The following is a 17,714-nucleotide window of genomic DNA, read 5'->3' as shown; positions in this document are numbered from 1 at the left end:
TTAGACATTTCTCCTCAGTCTATCTTTACAGTAAATCTGAAACTCCACTCATTACTGCTCACTGTATTGATGCATTTAAACAACACTTAAGCAAATATTTAAAATCTCAACTGTACACATTCTCCTCATTTTATCTATCATAGTTCTTTCCAATATATAAATATGTAGAAGTCAATCAACAGTAACATATTGACATAACAAATGGGATTGTCATAATTATGTCAAAAATCCTCAATACCCCTTTTTATTGAACTTACAGATGCATTACTTTCAGGATTATGAAAACAGAAGAAAAGTTCAGGATTTTATTATGAAAACAAACAAAAAAGTCATACAGAAAGAAAATTCTATCATTAGGGAAACCATAATTTTCACAGAAACGTTTAATGCATTTCATCATAAATGAAGTGGCATTACAAGAATCACTGACAAATATTTTTAGTAGCAATTCAGATATACAGTATACTGTATATATACACAACATGCTTAGTGAACTGCTTTCCCTATAGAGAAGTTTAGATTTACAAACATTAGTTAAATCTGTGTTATATGGGTGGTATGAACAACTAATCTAGTAAAAGAAGCAATTTAATGAATAGTGCCAAATGTAACAAATACCACTGGACGTTATTTTCATAATTATAAAGATGCAAGGATACACCAACCTGAATATGATGAGTTTGAATGTTCACGAAATATATTACTGGTATTTTCGTTTTAGCTGTCAGTTTTGAATGAAGATGAAATATTGAATAGTTTTCAATTAATTACACTACAGTTCAAAGAAATATCATTCATTCATTCTGTGTGGTAATACAGAGTGTGAGAATATAATCACTGTGAAGGTAAAAAGGAACATAGTATATGACATATATATTGTAAGTTTATAATGCCAGAAAGAGACCATTATACTAATCCACGTAAAAAAAAAAAATCACAATGTTGACTAAATACATTTCTCCTTATTTCAGTCAGTCTTGATACTGAAAACAATAGCACAGTATCTGATAATTATATTTCAGTACATAGCAAATAAAATGTGCATTAAATAAAAATATCAAATTTCTTGGATATCCACAATACCATATTTCACAGTCAAGGTTTATATTCTGAAGGCAACCATGTAATACCGTCTTCTCCTAAAATGTATTATGGAGAATTAGGTAATCAAACACCTGCCAGTGGATGTATATCCATTCTGATCAGGCAGGGATTAAGAAGAGAATATACCTTGATCTCACAACACTCTTCTTATTTGTTTATATTACTTCCCATCACAAGAAAGTACTCTAACTCCCAGTGCACACATCAAATGTGATTCAATATAGTACATAATTTGCAATGAGGCAACTCTCTTTAGGTTAATAGCGACTTGATGTCATCTGGGCACGGACGGTGGCAGCTGCTGCATTAGATGCAGCATTTTGGACATGCTCATTGCGCAGAAACTCTGAAGTAAACTCCTGTTGTGCCTTAGCAAAGCTTGCACCAGTGCTGCGATAAATCCGATGGATCTAGAACAGTACAATACATCTTTAATTCTTCCCTTAATATTTCAAAAGAAAACTAAGAAACTAAAAATAAGATTATAAAGAAATTGTGTATTTCAAAAAGGAAATTCCACAACTTATTGAGCTCATAGTGATGATATCAAATACATAAGAGAATGTGTTCAAACTAAAACATATCATTGTACAACAGGATGTGGATAAACACAGATGAAAATTTTAAAAATATTACAATTAAGAGGAGGTTGGGAGAATTGAGAAGGTTAAGTACAAATAGAGCATGCAAGATTCATCAAATTCTGAATCTTATGTCTTACAACTGTAAGCTGTGCTACTTTTCTTGTAAATTACAGTGCCAAGAACTGAGTGTCCAGAAAGTCTTCATCATTCCATTGTTCATTGGTAAGACAACAGTCACTGAACTGTGCATATGTCATAATAGGAAGTGCGTATTTATATGATGAACTAATTTTAGGAGAGACAGTACTCAAAGCTACTTCAGCTGGGAATCAGGAGTAAAAAACAAAAAGGTCGTAAAGACTATATTTTATATTGATTGTTTATTTCCCGATTGGAGTGGCATTATCACATAACGCCACCACTGCATAATGGATAGAATGTATAAGCGCAGCTTAGTAAATAATAAATGGTAAATATAACAACCACAGACCAAAATAACATTTACAACTTGTAATAATGGACAGAACCCAGTTTTTCATGTAAAAGTTTGGAAAAATGAATAGTTGGACATTCAGCTGCGCTGACCACACAATACCGTACATTTGCACCAAACCATAGCAATTATTTCCTTAGCACATGTGTTAAAGGGGATGCCAGCGTACAGTACTTTTTGAGTGTAACAATTAATGGTGATGATGAGAAGCAAAAAACGAAGTAGTCACGTTCAAATTCCAGTTTTTTTTTTTTTTGCTAGGGGCTTAACGTTGCACCGACACAGATAGGTCTTATGGCGACGATGGGCTAGGAAAGGCCTAGGAGTTGGAAGGAAGCGGCCGTGGCCTTAATTAAGGTACAGCCCCAGCATTTGCCTGGTGTGAAAATGGGAAACCACGGAAAACCATCTTCAGGGCTGCCGATAGTGGGATTCGAACCTACTATCTCCCGGATGCAAGCTCACAGCCGCGCGCCTCTACGCGCACGGCCAACTCGCCCGGTAATTCCAGTTTTTAAACAACAGTATGTGAAAAATTCAAATTGTTAGAATGCCTGCAATAGTTGATTGTGTTGATCAAGAGTTTTTATAATGGATAGGAATAAGTACTCAAAGCTACTTCAGTTACCAATTGCAAGTTTTATTAAATGATTTACTCTACTATGGGTGGCGTGCACCTTCTTGGAGTAAATTACTCCGGAAGTAGCGTTTTCTAAGAAGTCCATACTACAGAAGTAAATTACTACAGGAGTTATTTACTCTGGAAGTAATGTCAAGAGCTCTGAAGTACAATGTACTCTTTTAGTTACTGCTATAGAAGTAGCGCTCGTTACTCGTGGAGTGTAGTTGTGTTTGCACGTTTTCTTTAAAGAAATCTAAGTAGCTAATAATAATAATAATAATAATAATAATAATAATAATAATAATAATAATAATAATAATAATAATAATCATATGGCCTCAGCTACCGTGTGCAGACATTTCGATTTGACGCCATCTGGCTGTCAGCTCGTCAATTTCGACGTTCCGTTTTACTCTAGGCCCGATAAATGGCAAACAGAGTAAACCGGATCTCTCTTGGGCGTCTATGGCTGAGATTTAATTAATTTTGTCGGGTAAATACCAAATGTATCACCAGAGATCTTTTACATGCCGACATCGTACGACATGGAGTGTCGAATGGACTTTTTTCCGCCCTTCAAAAATCTGACTACCTCTGCCGGGTTTGAACCCGCTATCTTGGGATCCGGAGGCCGACACTCTACCACGAATCCACAGAGGTAGCTATCTAAGTAGCTAAGGTTATGTGTGATAGCAAATGGGGGAAAAACGTAAGCAAAAAAGATAAATGCTTGTTAGTAGAGATAATGAAGGTCTATGCAAGGGATATAGTGTGTAAGAGATACGGCATAACGATGTTGGATAAGAAAAGAAATTCATGGAAAGCCGTGACAGAAGAATTCAATGCTTCGAGTAATGTACAAATGCAGTGAAGAACAAGTTAAAATTCTGTGGAAGGACCTAAAAGCAAAGGGGAAAAATTAAAACTGATGGGTTTTTTTTCATACAGATCGCCTACATCGACAGCAAAATTGTTTCCCCATTTTCACACCAGCCAAATGTTGGGGCTGTACCTTAATTAAGGCCATGGCTGCTTCCTTCCCACTCCTAGGCCTGTCCTACACTATCGTCGCCATAAGACCTATCTGTGTCGCTGTGACGTTAAGCAAATTGTAAAAAAACAAAAGAACCCTTTCCGATTTCTGACAAGTTAACCGTTGTCACCAGGAGGACAAAAATGGGTTGACCCACAATGCATAGGAACTTGCCAATGTGAAGAATTTCCTTTTATTTTCTGAACAATCAACATCATGTGGAGGCGTACCTCCCTCTTAACCTCACTAGTGTTGTAACCACACAATGACAGATACGGCCAGCAGTCGTGCGGTAAATGTTAATTAAATCACTGGTAACTAACTGAAATATTCCGGTATGAAACACTCACAGTGAAAACAACAGTAATTTGTTGTAATTTGGGAGATACAACAAAATTACTGTTATTTGCTTTACGTCCCACTAACTACTTTTACGGTCTTCGGAGACGCCGAGGTGCCGGAATTTAGTCCCGCAAGAGTTCTTTTACGTGCCAGTAAATCTACAGACATGAGGCTGTCGTATTTGAGCACCTTCAAATACCACCGGGCTGACAACAAAATTAAGACAGGAATTCACCTGTAAGTGATCTCCAAGTAGATTTAGAAGGAAAGTAAAGGACTCCTTCCTAAGACCAAACGTTCCTTAAACTCTCTCCGTGTGCACATCATACGGCTCTCGCCTTTCACGCACTGTACACACCATTACACTTCCCATCGTTTTCTGCATTGAGAATGTCAATATAATCTAAGTAATCCATAAACATGCTTGAAACGTTTTACTCTCGTATACGACACGATATTATCACTAGTCAACAAGTCTAAACATAGGCCTACTCCATGCACGACGTGAGAGTAAATTCTAACCTATATTCGTGCGTTATTTACTTCTTTAGTAATATACTATAAGACGGTGCTCTTCAACAGTTTACTTTTGTAGTAATTCAGTCCAGGAGTATCTGAAAGGACTAAAATACTTTCTCCCGAGTCTTCCCAGCCCAAACTCGAATACCACCAGCCACCGAATAAGACCCGCACCATTATTTTGAAAGAACAAAATTTAAAAAAAAAAAGTAAGTAAAAATTATTTACCATCTTTACTAACACACATCAAGTGATTAGAAAATACAAATAAAGGTACCTAAACAAACATTTCCAGAATGATATCCAACGAGTTCATTCATCATCACCATCATCAGTACCAACTCCGGAACTTTCATCACCATCACCTTCCCACAAAATGTCGTCATCGCTGCCATCCGCAGCATTAGAAATGCTGCATTTCCTGAAGCTCTTCTGTATGAGATCTCCAGGGATACGATTCGATGCCATCAAAATCCACAAACACAGTAGCTGAACTTCCGGGCGCTGAATGCGACCAGTTGGTGTCAGTGTGTGATTATCAGCCACCATCCATTCTGTATAGAGCTGTTTCAAGGCTGCTTTAAATGGACGGTTCACGCAGACATCCAGCGGCTGTAGTACAGACGTCATCCCGCCGAGAATGACTGCTAGGTCAGTTTTCCCATCCTTGATATGTTTGTTCGCAGTGTGTGTTGTGTGGCCGCGGTAACTGTCGAGAACAAGCAAGCTCTTGTGTCCCAATAATGCACCAGGGCGATGTTGCCAGACACACTTTACCCAGTCTTCCACAAGTGAACTGTCCATCCAGCCAGAGTTCTGAGATCTGACGATAACACCAGCGGGTACACTTTTAGGAAGCGTCTTTCACTTGAGAACAATGTACGGCGCCAATTTGGTTCCGCCTGTGAGAATACACAACATTTACCGTACACCGTTGTTTTTCATTACCACCTGTTCTAATGGTAACACTTTTCGCACCCATAACTCTCACATTCCTGTCTACTGGCATTTCAAAGTAGACTGGCGTTTGATCTGCATTGCCAATTTGGGAAAGCAAATATGCATTTTCCTTCCACAACCGAATTATGTGACTCTGAAACGACAATAACTTCTCACCATAGGCACCAGGAAGATGCTGTGAAACTGAGGTGCGCCTTCGTACGCTCAACTCATTTCTTTTATAAAAGTTACAAACCCATCCTCGGCTTGCCTTAAACCCTTCCGATGAAAGTTCCTTTGCGATCTCTAATGCCTTTAGCCGACACATTTCGGTTGACACACCATATCCCAATTCCCGCCTTTCTGTCACACATTTATAAAGTTTTTTTTCAATTTCTGGAAGCTGTACACTCAGTCCACGAAAAGCCCTACAATCACCACTACATGTTAATAAGCACATTTTTCTTCTTTCTCCAATCGTGAATACACGACTCGTCAATAACGTATTTCCTACCGGCGGCACGATTTCCAATAATTTCGGCTTCCCGAACTACTTTCAGTTTCACTCTCAGTAAAAGATTGCAAACGCTTTGTGGAATTCATGTTGATACTCCGAGAATGTGCATGAGACTGATGCCAAGCACGGAAGTAGCGTATACTGAGACCAGAGAGAGCATTGTTGCCAAGTCGGGCTGGCGGTGATGCCCGATTTACGTGCATTCGGCCAAAATTTTAAATAAGACCTGCACCCTATTTTGGAAGTGATATTTTCGAAAAAAACAGTGCGTGTGGTATTCAAGATTATACGGTAAGTCATGAAAGTAGTGAATCTGACTATTCCAAGTATGGTACCAATAGTAACCCCCTCCCAAGGAAAAAAAATTTAAGATACACTGTAATAGTGAATGGCTTTTTGTGCCGGGAGTGTCCAAGGACATGTTCGGCTCGCCAGGCGCAGGTTTTTAGATTAGACGCCCGTGGGCTACCTGCACGTCGTGATGAGGATAAAATGATGAATACAACACATACATCCAGCCCCCGTACCAGCGAAATTAACCAATGATGGTTAAAATTCCCGACCCTGCCGGCAATCGAACCCGGGACCCCTGTGACCAAAGGCCAGCACTCTAACCATTTAGCCATGGAACCGGATCATTGTAATAGTAAGCAACCAAAATTGAGCATGGTCCATCAAGTAGTTTTTACGTGAAAGCAACCAAGACAGAAACCAGGGATAAAGCATGAGCCAAAACACAGCAAAACATTTTTTTTTTACTCAAAAACTATTAAGAGGTACAATGAAAATTCATATAAACATTTTTCTGGAAAATCAAATTTCAGGTACACACTGTGCACTCCACTGTTCAGTAGGACTAACTGTTTAGGCAGCATATTCAATTTTAAGGGTCCCAAGCGTACGTTTTCCTCAGACTTGCTTCACATTTTCTTTCATTATATAGTCCACTTAAGAGATAGCGTGATAATAGGTAGCCTATGCGTTAACCAAAGATATCAGCTACAAGCATGCCAAAAATGAGCTCCATCGTTTTAAGTTTTTTATGTGAAAAAAAAAAAACCAACCCACAGACAGGCAAACATACACACTTAGTTATTGCTGCCAGTTTTTCCTACAAGCACAGTTCTCGCAGGAACCCTTTGATATTCCAGGATGATACATACCTATGTTACCCAGAATTATATTTTTCAAATGATGAAAGAATTTAAGAATGGCTCCAATAGTTTCTGAGGTTACTGTTACATACACACAAACTCACAGACTCTCCTTATATATACTAGTATAGACTCTGTTTACAGATCTTACATAAAACAAAATGGAAAAAAAGAAGAAAAAAATTGTTCTATTGAAGATGTACATACCTTTGACAAAAGCAACAGGTCCAAACATGCTGCAGCAGCAAATGCCAGGGCAATGATGATCAAAATTATGCCTATTACTATTCCACTAGCAGAGTGGTTAAAAGCCTCGATTGCCATCACCATTCCACTAAAATAAGACGAAATGAATAGGGTCTTTACCATTATAAAGGAAGATTATTTTTTATGTATAATTAAATGAATTCAAAAGGGAAAGCTTACCACGTCCCAGAACCTGGTATTCCAATAGCTTGAATCACCGTTACAATGAATTGGAAAAAGAAAATGAAGAAGAAGACCATAAAATTGAACGAACTATCGCTCCTGGAACAATAAAGATAAGCGATCACTTGGGAGCACTGACATATTCAAATATAGAACACCGCAGCCAAAAAATAAATCATAATTCTAATCTTAAAATTTGCTGTAAATAAAAGAAAGAATAAAAGAAATCAACCCTTAATACAGTACATATATTCTCAGCAACATTAATGAGATACGAGGTCTTAATGTTATTGTAGAATGTTACAGATAAACAATCAAATAACTTATGGCTGCTTTACATATTATAATTAATAATAGAATACTAGTGCTTTTAAATATCAACCACTGCAAACAGTCTTGTTCAAAATGCAAGCTTCAAAAGAATAGTAATGCCTTTTTACACCAAACATGATCTCTTTTGTTCCCCAGGTCTGTGAAGGAAAACTGTACACACAATACAGTAGAACCTCGATTATACGTTTCCGAAAACTACGTTTTCCCGTATTATTCGTTCGAATTACGTGGTCCTGCGAGCATTCTAAGTAAATCACGTTGTAAAAATCCTGCATTATCCATTCCTCGAAGAAATGATTTCCCGGATCCACCGTCCATAAATTTCAGTCCCATCAACGCTAAATCCTCGATCACGCATTTTTCATGAAACTGTATCTTACAAAAGGACGGCTACGGTATACTTACGAATCTGGACGTTGACGGCCCGTCACTGCAGTAATTTGAGGAAGTACTGTACTGGCAAAGCGATCGGCGGTGAACTTGAATAAGTGATCATCTTAGCATCACATTCAGGTGGTATTGTTTAGAGAATCCTCGGAAATCATAAAGCAAAGAGTGCCAACAACAATTGGAAGGAGACAGAACGCATTTCGACAGCTCTATATGAAGACTGAACGAGTTTCGTCAAATATTCGTACTTGCAAAACGTCTACATTATGTCCAGGGTTAATGTTTATTTTTTACTTTTTTCGAGTGTATCGCCGAACAGGTTTTTGACATTTCCAACAGGGCACTGTACAGTCTCTGTGCTTTCAGGCAGGAATCAAAATTGCTCTTTCTTAAGTAACACAAATTTAGTATTTTATGTTATCGTATACGATTATGTTATCGAGACCAGAACAGATGTTGCACCCTACATACGTAAAGCCATGGGAAGTTTTGAGACTGCCTATTACTGTTTTCGTCCAAATATAAGATTGGGAATTTCACGTTTTTGTGTTAAAATGTTATAAAAACTGGCACACGTTACATTTAAAAACTTTGTAACATTTCGTACTCGTACCGACTTTTAGAGCGAGCGCGCTTTCCAGCTGAGTTTCATGTCACAAATAATCATAACTTCGGAAGTGTTAATGATATTTTTTCTCTTTCCAATTTGATTGTAATTAGTGAACGGCAGAACTGAATATATTGCATTCATGAACTTGAGGATCGATACTTACATTCAAAACAATATTCTCGAGTTGAACATAACCTTTAAAAGTCGATGTAGGCCTAATTTACGCAGTACAAGATTTCCATAAAATGATTAGGAACAGTATACTAGTGACCAATTAACAATGAAAAAAATGAAAAAAAGGATTTTGCTATCATGTTGGGCACTTTTGTATCTAATGCACTTTATTTTATTAGATTAGAGAATTAAAAACTACTTGTGATTGATTGTTGTTTGGCTTGGCGTTAGGGGTACGGTATTAGATTTTTCAAAGAGTTTGGTTGATCCAAGTTGCTGAACTGAAAGCAGTTTTCAAAGGAATTTGACGTAAGTTTTCAGAGGAAACTGACGAAGTTTCCCCAGTAAAACTGAATGTAAAGTTTCGAGATTTTTAAGTCGCACACCGTTAATTTATGTTTGAAGTCAGGCCCGCGGTCGAACTTGCCTGCCTCTCATCCTGAGGGCCAGAGTTCGGTTACTGGCCAGGCCAGGCATTTTTACCTGGATAAGAGGGCTGGTTCCAGGTTCAGTCACTCTACGGTTACCTTTAATTCAAAGTCAAAGATACCCGTCTCCCTTAATCTCGGAGACCATAGATTAGGGAGAGGGTATTATTTATTGTAACCGTTTCATAATTTGTGATACATGCAGTATACAAAACTAGGAGTAACTTCCGCCGTAAACAAGGGTGCGCCTTAATGGTTACCAGATGTTGGGTCTTGACTGCGGTAGCGAGCTCCCCCTAACACTTGTCAATGCCCATCGACAGAGACCAAAGGACACTTTTAATATTACACGAGAATCCATGAGGCGATTTTAATAAGCTTCACTCCGTGAAAACGGGAGTACAGGAGCTATAATTTGACACCCCATTCGTTGCTGAACGTCACATATTAGCGGAACGCATTTTGAGAAAGAGGCGTATTTCTCCCTCTCCACCAGCTTCAGGGTGTCTTGCCTATATATTACGGAGCTGGGAAACAGGCATCATCACTCATTTTCAGTTCATCATCAGTTCGTTGTGACTAGTGTGCGAGTTCTTTGTGAAGGAATCATTCTGAAGTGTGAACAGCACACTACAGTGAAGTATTAAAGTTTTGTGATTTTATGTGGAAGTAACCACAATCTGACTAAGCAATTTACAAGTACAATGTAAGGTACAGTGCGCTGCTAACAAATCTAGTGGAAACGGTACGAAACTGTGATGACCGTTGTCCATGTGATGAGGAGGCCGTGCATCGAGCCTCATATATGGCTAAAATAGTATGGCTCAATTAACATAAAATAGGCACGTATTTAGCTAAGTGCGCGGAGGGAGTGTATCAGAAACGGATGTGAAATATTCAGGAAAGTGAAAGAACGGCTCAGTGTCGGCAATATATAAGGGCAGTGCCTTGTCAGGTAAATCCTTAACACAGTAAAGAGCTCGATCTACGTATGACTAAGTGCAGTGGAGTAGGCCTGAATTATTGTTATGCAGCACAAGAGTGTTAACAATTTAGTAAAGTATCCAATGACATTTCTAAATGAACCAGTGAAACTTCAAGGCCTAGATTAACCATCAATAAGGAGGATAGGTAATTGAGGAGGAAATAATGTCGGGCTTCAGAGACATAACCGTCATTAGGCTGGGGTGCAGATCCAACCATATATTTAATCTGTGATGTGCGATATAAACCAACGCATTCACATAAAACAACTTCCCTCATTTACATCAGGAGTTTACAAGAACGTCAGAGACGAGACATCTAGCTGCCTGCCGGAATTTCCCCTTGTATAACAGAGAGAACGAGACATCTAGCTGCCTGCCGGAATTTCGCCTTGTATAGCAGAGAGAACGAGACATCTAGCTGCCTGCCGGAATTTTGCCTTGTATAGTAGAGATCTTCCAGAACTTCGTACGAGATCAAGCCATCGTGTTCATGACTCATCAGTTGGTGAACAAAGGACTTCACATCGCTGAAGGAATCATGAAGATCGACTAAATCTATGGGTATGCCCTCCTGTAAAGCTGTGTTCGTGGTTGCGGAAGGCTGAGTACATTTTCAAACTATCATTATTATTATTATTATTATTATTATTATTATTATTTGAATATCGTATCATAATATAAATACTAAAGCAGTAAATTTGCATGTAGATATAACGTAGGTCGCCAGTATGCTATTTCAGCACGACAGCATTTTATTTGATGGGTTTTTATAGGAGATTTTCTTCATGGTTGGGACAACCATATTTCATTTCTGTTGTCTTTGTAAGGATTTTGTAGTGCGTAAGTTTTAGGACCTTAGATGAATTAAGTGTGAAGCGACGTAAATTAAAAGGGCGTAAATATTCTGTATAAATTACTCTGATCACCATCGATTCATTAGCTAATAGGAGTCATCCAGAGATCTCCCAATTTATCGATTTGATACTTCATACAGTGGGACAGGAAAACCTCCTATCTAGAATTAAAGATATCAGAACCAACACAAGGAGACGACATTGGGGTATATATGTGTGCACTTGTCTAGCTCGTGAATGCTTGGATTAAATTGACCCATGTGGCAGATTCATCTTTAAATTGGCTTGTTTCGGAGTATCAAGGGGAGAGGGACAGCTTACTGTGCAGGCTGTAGCCCGGACGTTGCATTGTGAAATGTAAATGAAGTTCCCTTCCAGTTAAATTGGTAGGCATGAAGTGCATGCCGCGCCGTAAATAAGATAATTAAGGCCAGAGGTAGAGCCAAGGTGTAATAAGTTGTTGATAGCAGCCAGGAAAGGAATGATGTATTTTGCTGCAAAGAAACAGAGTCTGAAGGGACCCACAGAGATGGTCCGTTATGCTTGGAAGTGAACCAGGCCACAGCTGGCTGTGATTTAAGATATCTGGCAAGGAAGAGACGCACCGAGTGCTCGCTATGTTTGTGAAGGGCAAAGAAAGTAGTAGCTGTCGTATTTCCCTCGAAACAATGATTCCAAGCTATCGTTTATTTATTAACACCGCTGATTAAACTCCAGCGTCATGAGATAAGCGATCCCACCAGTTTCTTCTTTAACCATTTAAACCGTATAGGGTTTCAAGGCTAACATATCCCATGTCTCAGGATATCCCGGGTTCAATTCCCTGGATACAGTGAAAGTTGGTGCTCACTGTTACCACCGACAGACAGACTGAACCATCTGCAACTTCATCTAGTGTATTTCAAGTGCATATGCTTTTGTCTATTTATTACAAGAAGTGTAAAATTGTATATTCATGAGATATTGGATGTTTGAAGTCGCTCTATGTTTCGTTCACACAATTAGATCGTCGTATATAATTTTACATAATTTCATGTTGTGTATTTGCTAAAATCCCACTGAAAGATGCGTGTGTATTATATTGCATATTCGACAATGATTAATTAACGGATATGACATGATACTACGACCTTCAAATACAGTAGAAGTCCGTTATAACGAGAATTCATAACGGCGAAAAATTTACTCGTTATAGCGGATTGTCGTAATATCCGATTTCTTGTAAAAGTCGGGAAAACCCCCATACTCATTAAATTCAGTATGAAATGGCAATCAGTTTGATCAAAATTTGGGTTTTCGCAGATAATATCCACACTGCGGCTTACTTGTTTGTTGTTTTTCGAAATCCGATACGACGTGAAAGTGTGTGATTTATTGCATTCTGAAGAAATAAATATTACGGTATTTCTACGAATCAAAGACGAGCCCCCCCCCCCACTTTTTCCTTCAAAAAATTTCAATCAGGTTTTAAAAGTGCTTTGTAAAATCATATGAATGTCTTTCTTATACAGTACGCACTTGACTGTAGACGCCGAACATTGGCTTTAGTTATGCCGTATTTTTGGGGCTGTAAAATTATGCTTTATTTCAGCGGGTTTAATAACCATTAACTTAAAATTGGCATCATAATATCAAAGAGAACTCGTTGAAAATTTGCCGGCAATACACATTCCACGCGTCTCTACAATACGACTACGATCCATCAGGAAAATATTCTTGCTTACTATAAAACTGTTACTTTCACTCAGCGTCAGATATAACTGGCTGTCACTACACGCACGTCTTGCTTGCCAGATTCGGCCAACTTCAGCGGCTAGCGACGTATAGGTCTTAATCGCGGACTTTGAAAGCCAACGAGCGAGTTTATTGCGCCGCGGTATGGCAATTCCGCCCATGCGGGCCACTGAATGCATTTTTTGTGCAGTACGCATTTTCAAGTTATCTTTGTATTCACGGTAACGCCGAATATTGGCTTTAGTTAGGCCTATGCCGTATTTTCTTGTGGCTGCACAATTATTATACATTTCTGAGTGTTTAATAGCCATTAAGTTAAAATTGGCATCATAACATCGACGAGAACCCGTTGAATATTTGCCGGCAATACTTGTACCACGTATTTTTACAATACGACGAACATCACGAAAACATTCCTGCTGTCTATAGAACTTAATTTTACTAAGCGTCAAAGGTAAGCAGACGCGTTATAGCTCTGCTACTGTGTACCCGTGCCCTTTCTAAGAATTCGAAGGCTTGCATATTTTGATGCCATTCTGCAGATTTGAGAAACGTATTTGTAGAGGATAATAGAATGTCATTTTCTCTTCACTATTTCCCGAGATCCAGTGACGTTACACATAGGCTCTGTACGACAGGTCGCCATGGCTAGCAATGTATGATAAAGAGGTGGTCGTTTATTGTCAACGAATTTTGTGTGCGCAGGTGCGGGGGTGAAAAGAAACAGCGTGGTTACTGCGGTAGTTGCCAGTGGTGTTCGTTACTATCAGGCCGCGAATGCAGAAAGACCCTTGATTTTTCACATGAGATTCTGAAGAAAAAAATCTCCTCTTGGATTCGGAGAAAAAAAGTATCACTCCAGAGGCCTCTGTGGCAAACATTTCAGTTTTCTTCTACAAACGGCATCATCTAACCTAACCCTATATGTACCACGAAAAACTATTTGAAACGCATATAGAGAAATGATAAAACCCTCGCTAAAAATTGACATAGGAATAGCTTTCCGAAATTTAACTAGATGCGAGAAAATATAAACTATCCTCTGAAATCTGTGATGTAGGTACCGGTACTCTGCCATATCTTGAGGTTTATAACTTTCTTACTTAATTTCAGTATACTGTATACCTCAATTAAAATTAAGAGATCGTTTACTTCAGCCTTTATTTTTAACGAGTAACAACAGCTACCGGCCATGTTATTTACGCATTTATTACGAAAAAGTGTCATCCTCTTTCATTTGGATTTCGAATTTTCTTTTGAGAACAGCAGTCGACGGGTATTACTAATCGACTCCAATGTCACCTTCGAATGTTGACGAGAGAGCTCGCAAATGCACATAGCGCGAAAACTATACCGTACCAAAGATGATCCATCGTATTTTGTGGCAAACGTTTCAGTTTTGTTATTCAAGTAAGTAGTGTCACATATCCTAACTTCTCTGTACTATATGTATGATGAAAACATACTTCAAGCGGAAGTAGAAAAATTATAACCTTCTTGCTATAAATTTACATGATAATAGCCTTTCCGTAATTTAACGCACGCGAGAAAATATAAACTAACCTCGTAATTAATGACGCACTTCTTACTTAATTGCGGTATTTAACATTAAAATTAAGCGATCGTTTATTCAGCGTTTATCTTTAACGAGTTAACAACAGTTTTCGGACACGTTATTTACGCATTTATTACGAAAACATGTTCTCCTCTTTCATTTTCCTCGCGTAAGAGCAGTCGATGGATATTACCAATCGACTCCGACATTGCCTTCGAATGTCGACGAGAGAGCTTGCTGGTGAGCATAGCGAGAAAACGATACGATATCGAAGATGATCGATAGCATGCAGTATAATGACTGGGTGTATGAATATCGACAACGGAAAAATCGAGCGCGCATAATCGCTCGTAATAACAGATGCGTCAGTGATAGGGTTCTCGCTGTAACCGAAGAATAAAACACAGTTTAATATAGGAATTTTGAAGGGACGGACAAAAGTTACCGCTATAACGGGGTTCTCGTTATACGCCGTACTCGCTATAGCGGACTTCTACTGTATTTGGAAATGTATTCGTAGAAACCTACAATTCACTTCAGTTCATCGGATGTTAGGGTACTGTAACTTGATACATTTTTAATATATTAATTATTGACAGATAAACAGAATCATAGAAGGGTATGCTCGTACTAATTAAATATGTATAATTGTGATAGGCAATGCGCAATGTGATAAGTGTAAGTGTAAAGTGTAAATAATCCAAGAGGAAACGCCTCTTTAAGACTGAAATAATTGAATGTAGAATGAGGTGTAGAAAGAGACTACCAAGACATTCAAAGCATCAAGGTCGATCTGAATATCATATTGTTTCTAACCGTGTGAATAAGATGCGTTTCACTAGTATAGTAAAGTTGTGATAAAATATACAGTGGAACCTCAATTCTCCGTTTTTGGAGGGACCACCGAAAAAAACGTACAACACGGGAAAACGGAAAATCCGGGAATGAATGAACCATGAACAATTTGGCTAAACATCACAACATGTATACTTATCTCACAAACACCCCTAAACCAAACCAAACTACAGCCCCAATGGGCCTTCCGCCTGCCAAGCGACCGCTGCTCGGTCCGAAGGCCTGCAGATTACGAAGTGACGCATGGTCAATGTGACGAATACTCTCAGCCGTTATTCCAGGCTCTCTAGACCTGGGTCGCCATCTCACCATTAGATAGCGCTTCAATTAAAGGTACTCACAGAATGAGTGAACCTGGAACCAGCCGTCATATCCAGGTAAAAATGCCTGACCAGGCCGGGAGTCGAACCTGGGTCCTCCGGGTGAGAGGCAGGCAAGTTCGACCGCAGGGCCGCTTTCAAACATTAATTACCGGTACGCGACTTAAAAGTCTCGAAACTTTACATTCAGTTTTATCGGGAAAACCTCATCAGTTTCCTCTGAAAACTTCTTTCAGTTCAGCAACTTTGATCGGTCAAACTGTTCGAAAAACCTAATAACATCAAGCCAAACAATCGACCAGAAGTATTTTTAAATTCTCTAATCTAATAAAATAAAGCACACTGGATACAAAAGCGCCCAACATGATTGAGAAATCCCTTTTTCTTTAAATCTTCCATTGTAATTTGGTCACCGGTATACTGTTCGTAGTCAGTTTGTGGAAATCTTGTACCGCGCAAATTAGGCCTACGGCCTACAGCGACTTTTAATGGTTATGTTGAACTTGAGAATATTGTTTCTAATGTAAATATCGATTCTCAAGTTTTCGAATACATTATATTCAGTTATGTCCATCACTAATTACGATTAAATTGGATGAAGAGAAAAAAAAAAATGTCATCAAAACTTCCGAATTTACGGTTATTCGCGACCTTGAGCTGAGCTGGAAAGTGCGCTCGCTGTCCTAGTCTGTACGAGTGCGAAATGATGCAAAGTTTTTACATGTAACGTGCGCAAATAAAACGACTGCGGTTTGAACATTTTAACACAATAACGTGAAATTCCTAGTCTTACACTGGGACCAAAACAGTAATAGGCAATCCCAAAACCTCCCATGGCTTTATGTATGTAAGGTGCAACAACTGTTCTGGTCTCGATAACGGAATCATATGCGATAATATTAAATACGAAATTTGTGTTACTTACGAAGGAGCAGTTTACATTCCTGCCTGAAATCTCAGTGACTATACAGTACCCTGAGGGAAGTGCCGAAAACCTGTTCGGCGATACGCTCGGAAAAAAAAAAAGTAAACATCTAACCCTAGACATAATGTAGACGCTTTGCAAGCACGAACATTTGATGAAACTCGCTCCGTCTTAAGTAGAGCTGTCGAAATTCACTCTGTCTCCTTCCAATTCTTGTGGACACTCTCTGCTTTATGATTTTGATTCTCTAAACAATACCACCCGAATGTGATGCTAAGATGGTCCCTTATGCAAGTTCACCACCGATCGCTTTTCTGCTTCCTCAAATTACTGCAATGACTGGACGTTAACACTAAAATCCGCAAGTATGCCGTAGCCGTCCTTTCGTGAGATACAGTTTCTTGAAAAATGCGTTCGAGGATTTAGCGTTGATGGGACTGAAATTTCTGAACGGTTGATATGGGAAATCGTTTCTTCGAGGAACGGATAATGCAGGATTTTTACAACGTGAATTAATTAGGATGCTTGCGGGACCACGTAATTTGAACGGATAATACGCGAAAACGTAGTTTCCGGGAACGTATAATCGAGGTTCTACTGTATAGTTTATCTTCTCATTAGTAATGAATTAGTATTCCTCTCATAATTAAAATTCTTCTAATATGGAAATTATTAGAAGACTATCGCCCCACCGGACGGTCCAATGGACCCGTAAATGTTGTACCGATTTAGCCAGCATATTATTGTAGTAGGGGACTTCGACACCGAGCTGAGTTCGAAGCTCATCGGAGGTGCTCCATTCTAATATCGTTTT

The 17,714-nt window shown here is 38.8% G+C and overlaps 1 protein-coding gene across 1 annotated transcript in view; it reads right to left on the bottom strand.

Annotated features, from left to right (window-relative positions):
* Positions 1 to 291: 291 nt before the first annotated feature.
* Positions 292 to 17,714, bottom strand: part of Scamp (secretory carrier membrane protein) — a 52,017-nt gene continuing 34,594 nt past the window's right edge. Inside the window, exons 7-9 of the mRNA XM_067136726.2 lie at positions 7,734 to 7,835; positions 7,515 to 7,641; positions 292 to 1,514 (exon numbers count right to left, since the gene is read on the bottom strand). Coding sequence (XP_066992827.1) covers positions 1,362 to 1,514; positions 7,515 to 7,641; positions 7,734 to 7,835 — 382 coding nt within the window. The 3' untranslated portion in view covers positions 292 to 1,361. The remainder of the gene's footprint in view (positions 1,515 to 7,514; positions 7,642 to 7,733; positions 7,836 to 17,714) is intronic.

This window comes from Anabrus simplex, chromosome 1 (assembly GCF_040414725.1).
Source record: "Anabrus simplex isolate iqAnaSimp1 chromosome 1, ASM4041472v1, whole genome shotgun sequence".
Taxonomy (NCBI): domain Eukaryota; kingdom Metazoa; phylum Arthropoda; class Insecta; order Orthoptera; family Tettigoniidae; genus Anabrus; species Anabrus simplex.
The sequence above is the reverse complement of the archived record's forward strand: the minus strand, read 5'-3'. Positions and strand labels throughout refer to the sequence as shown.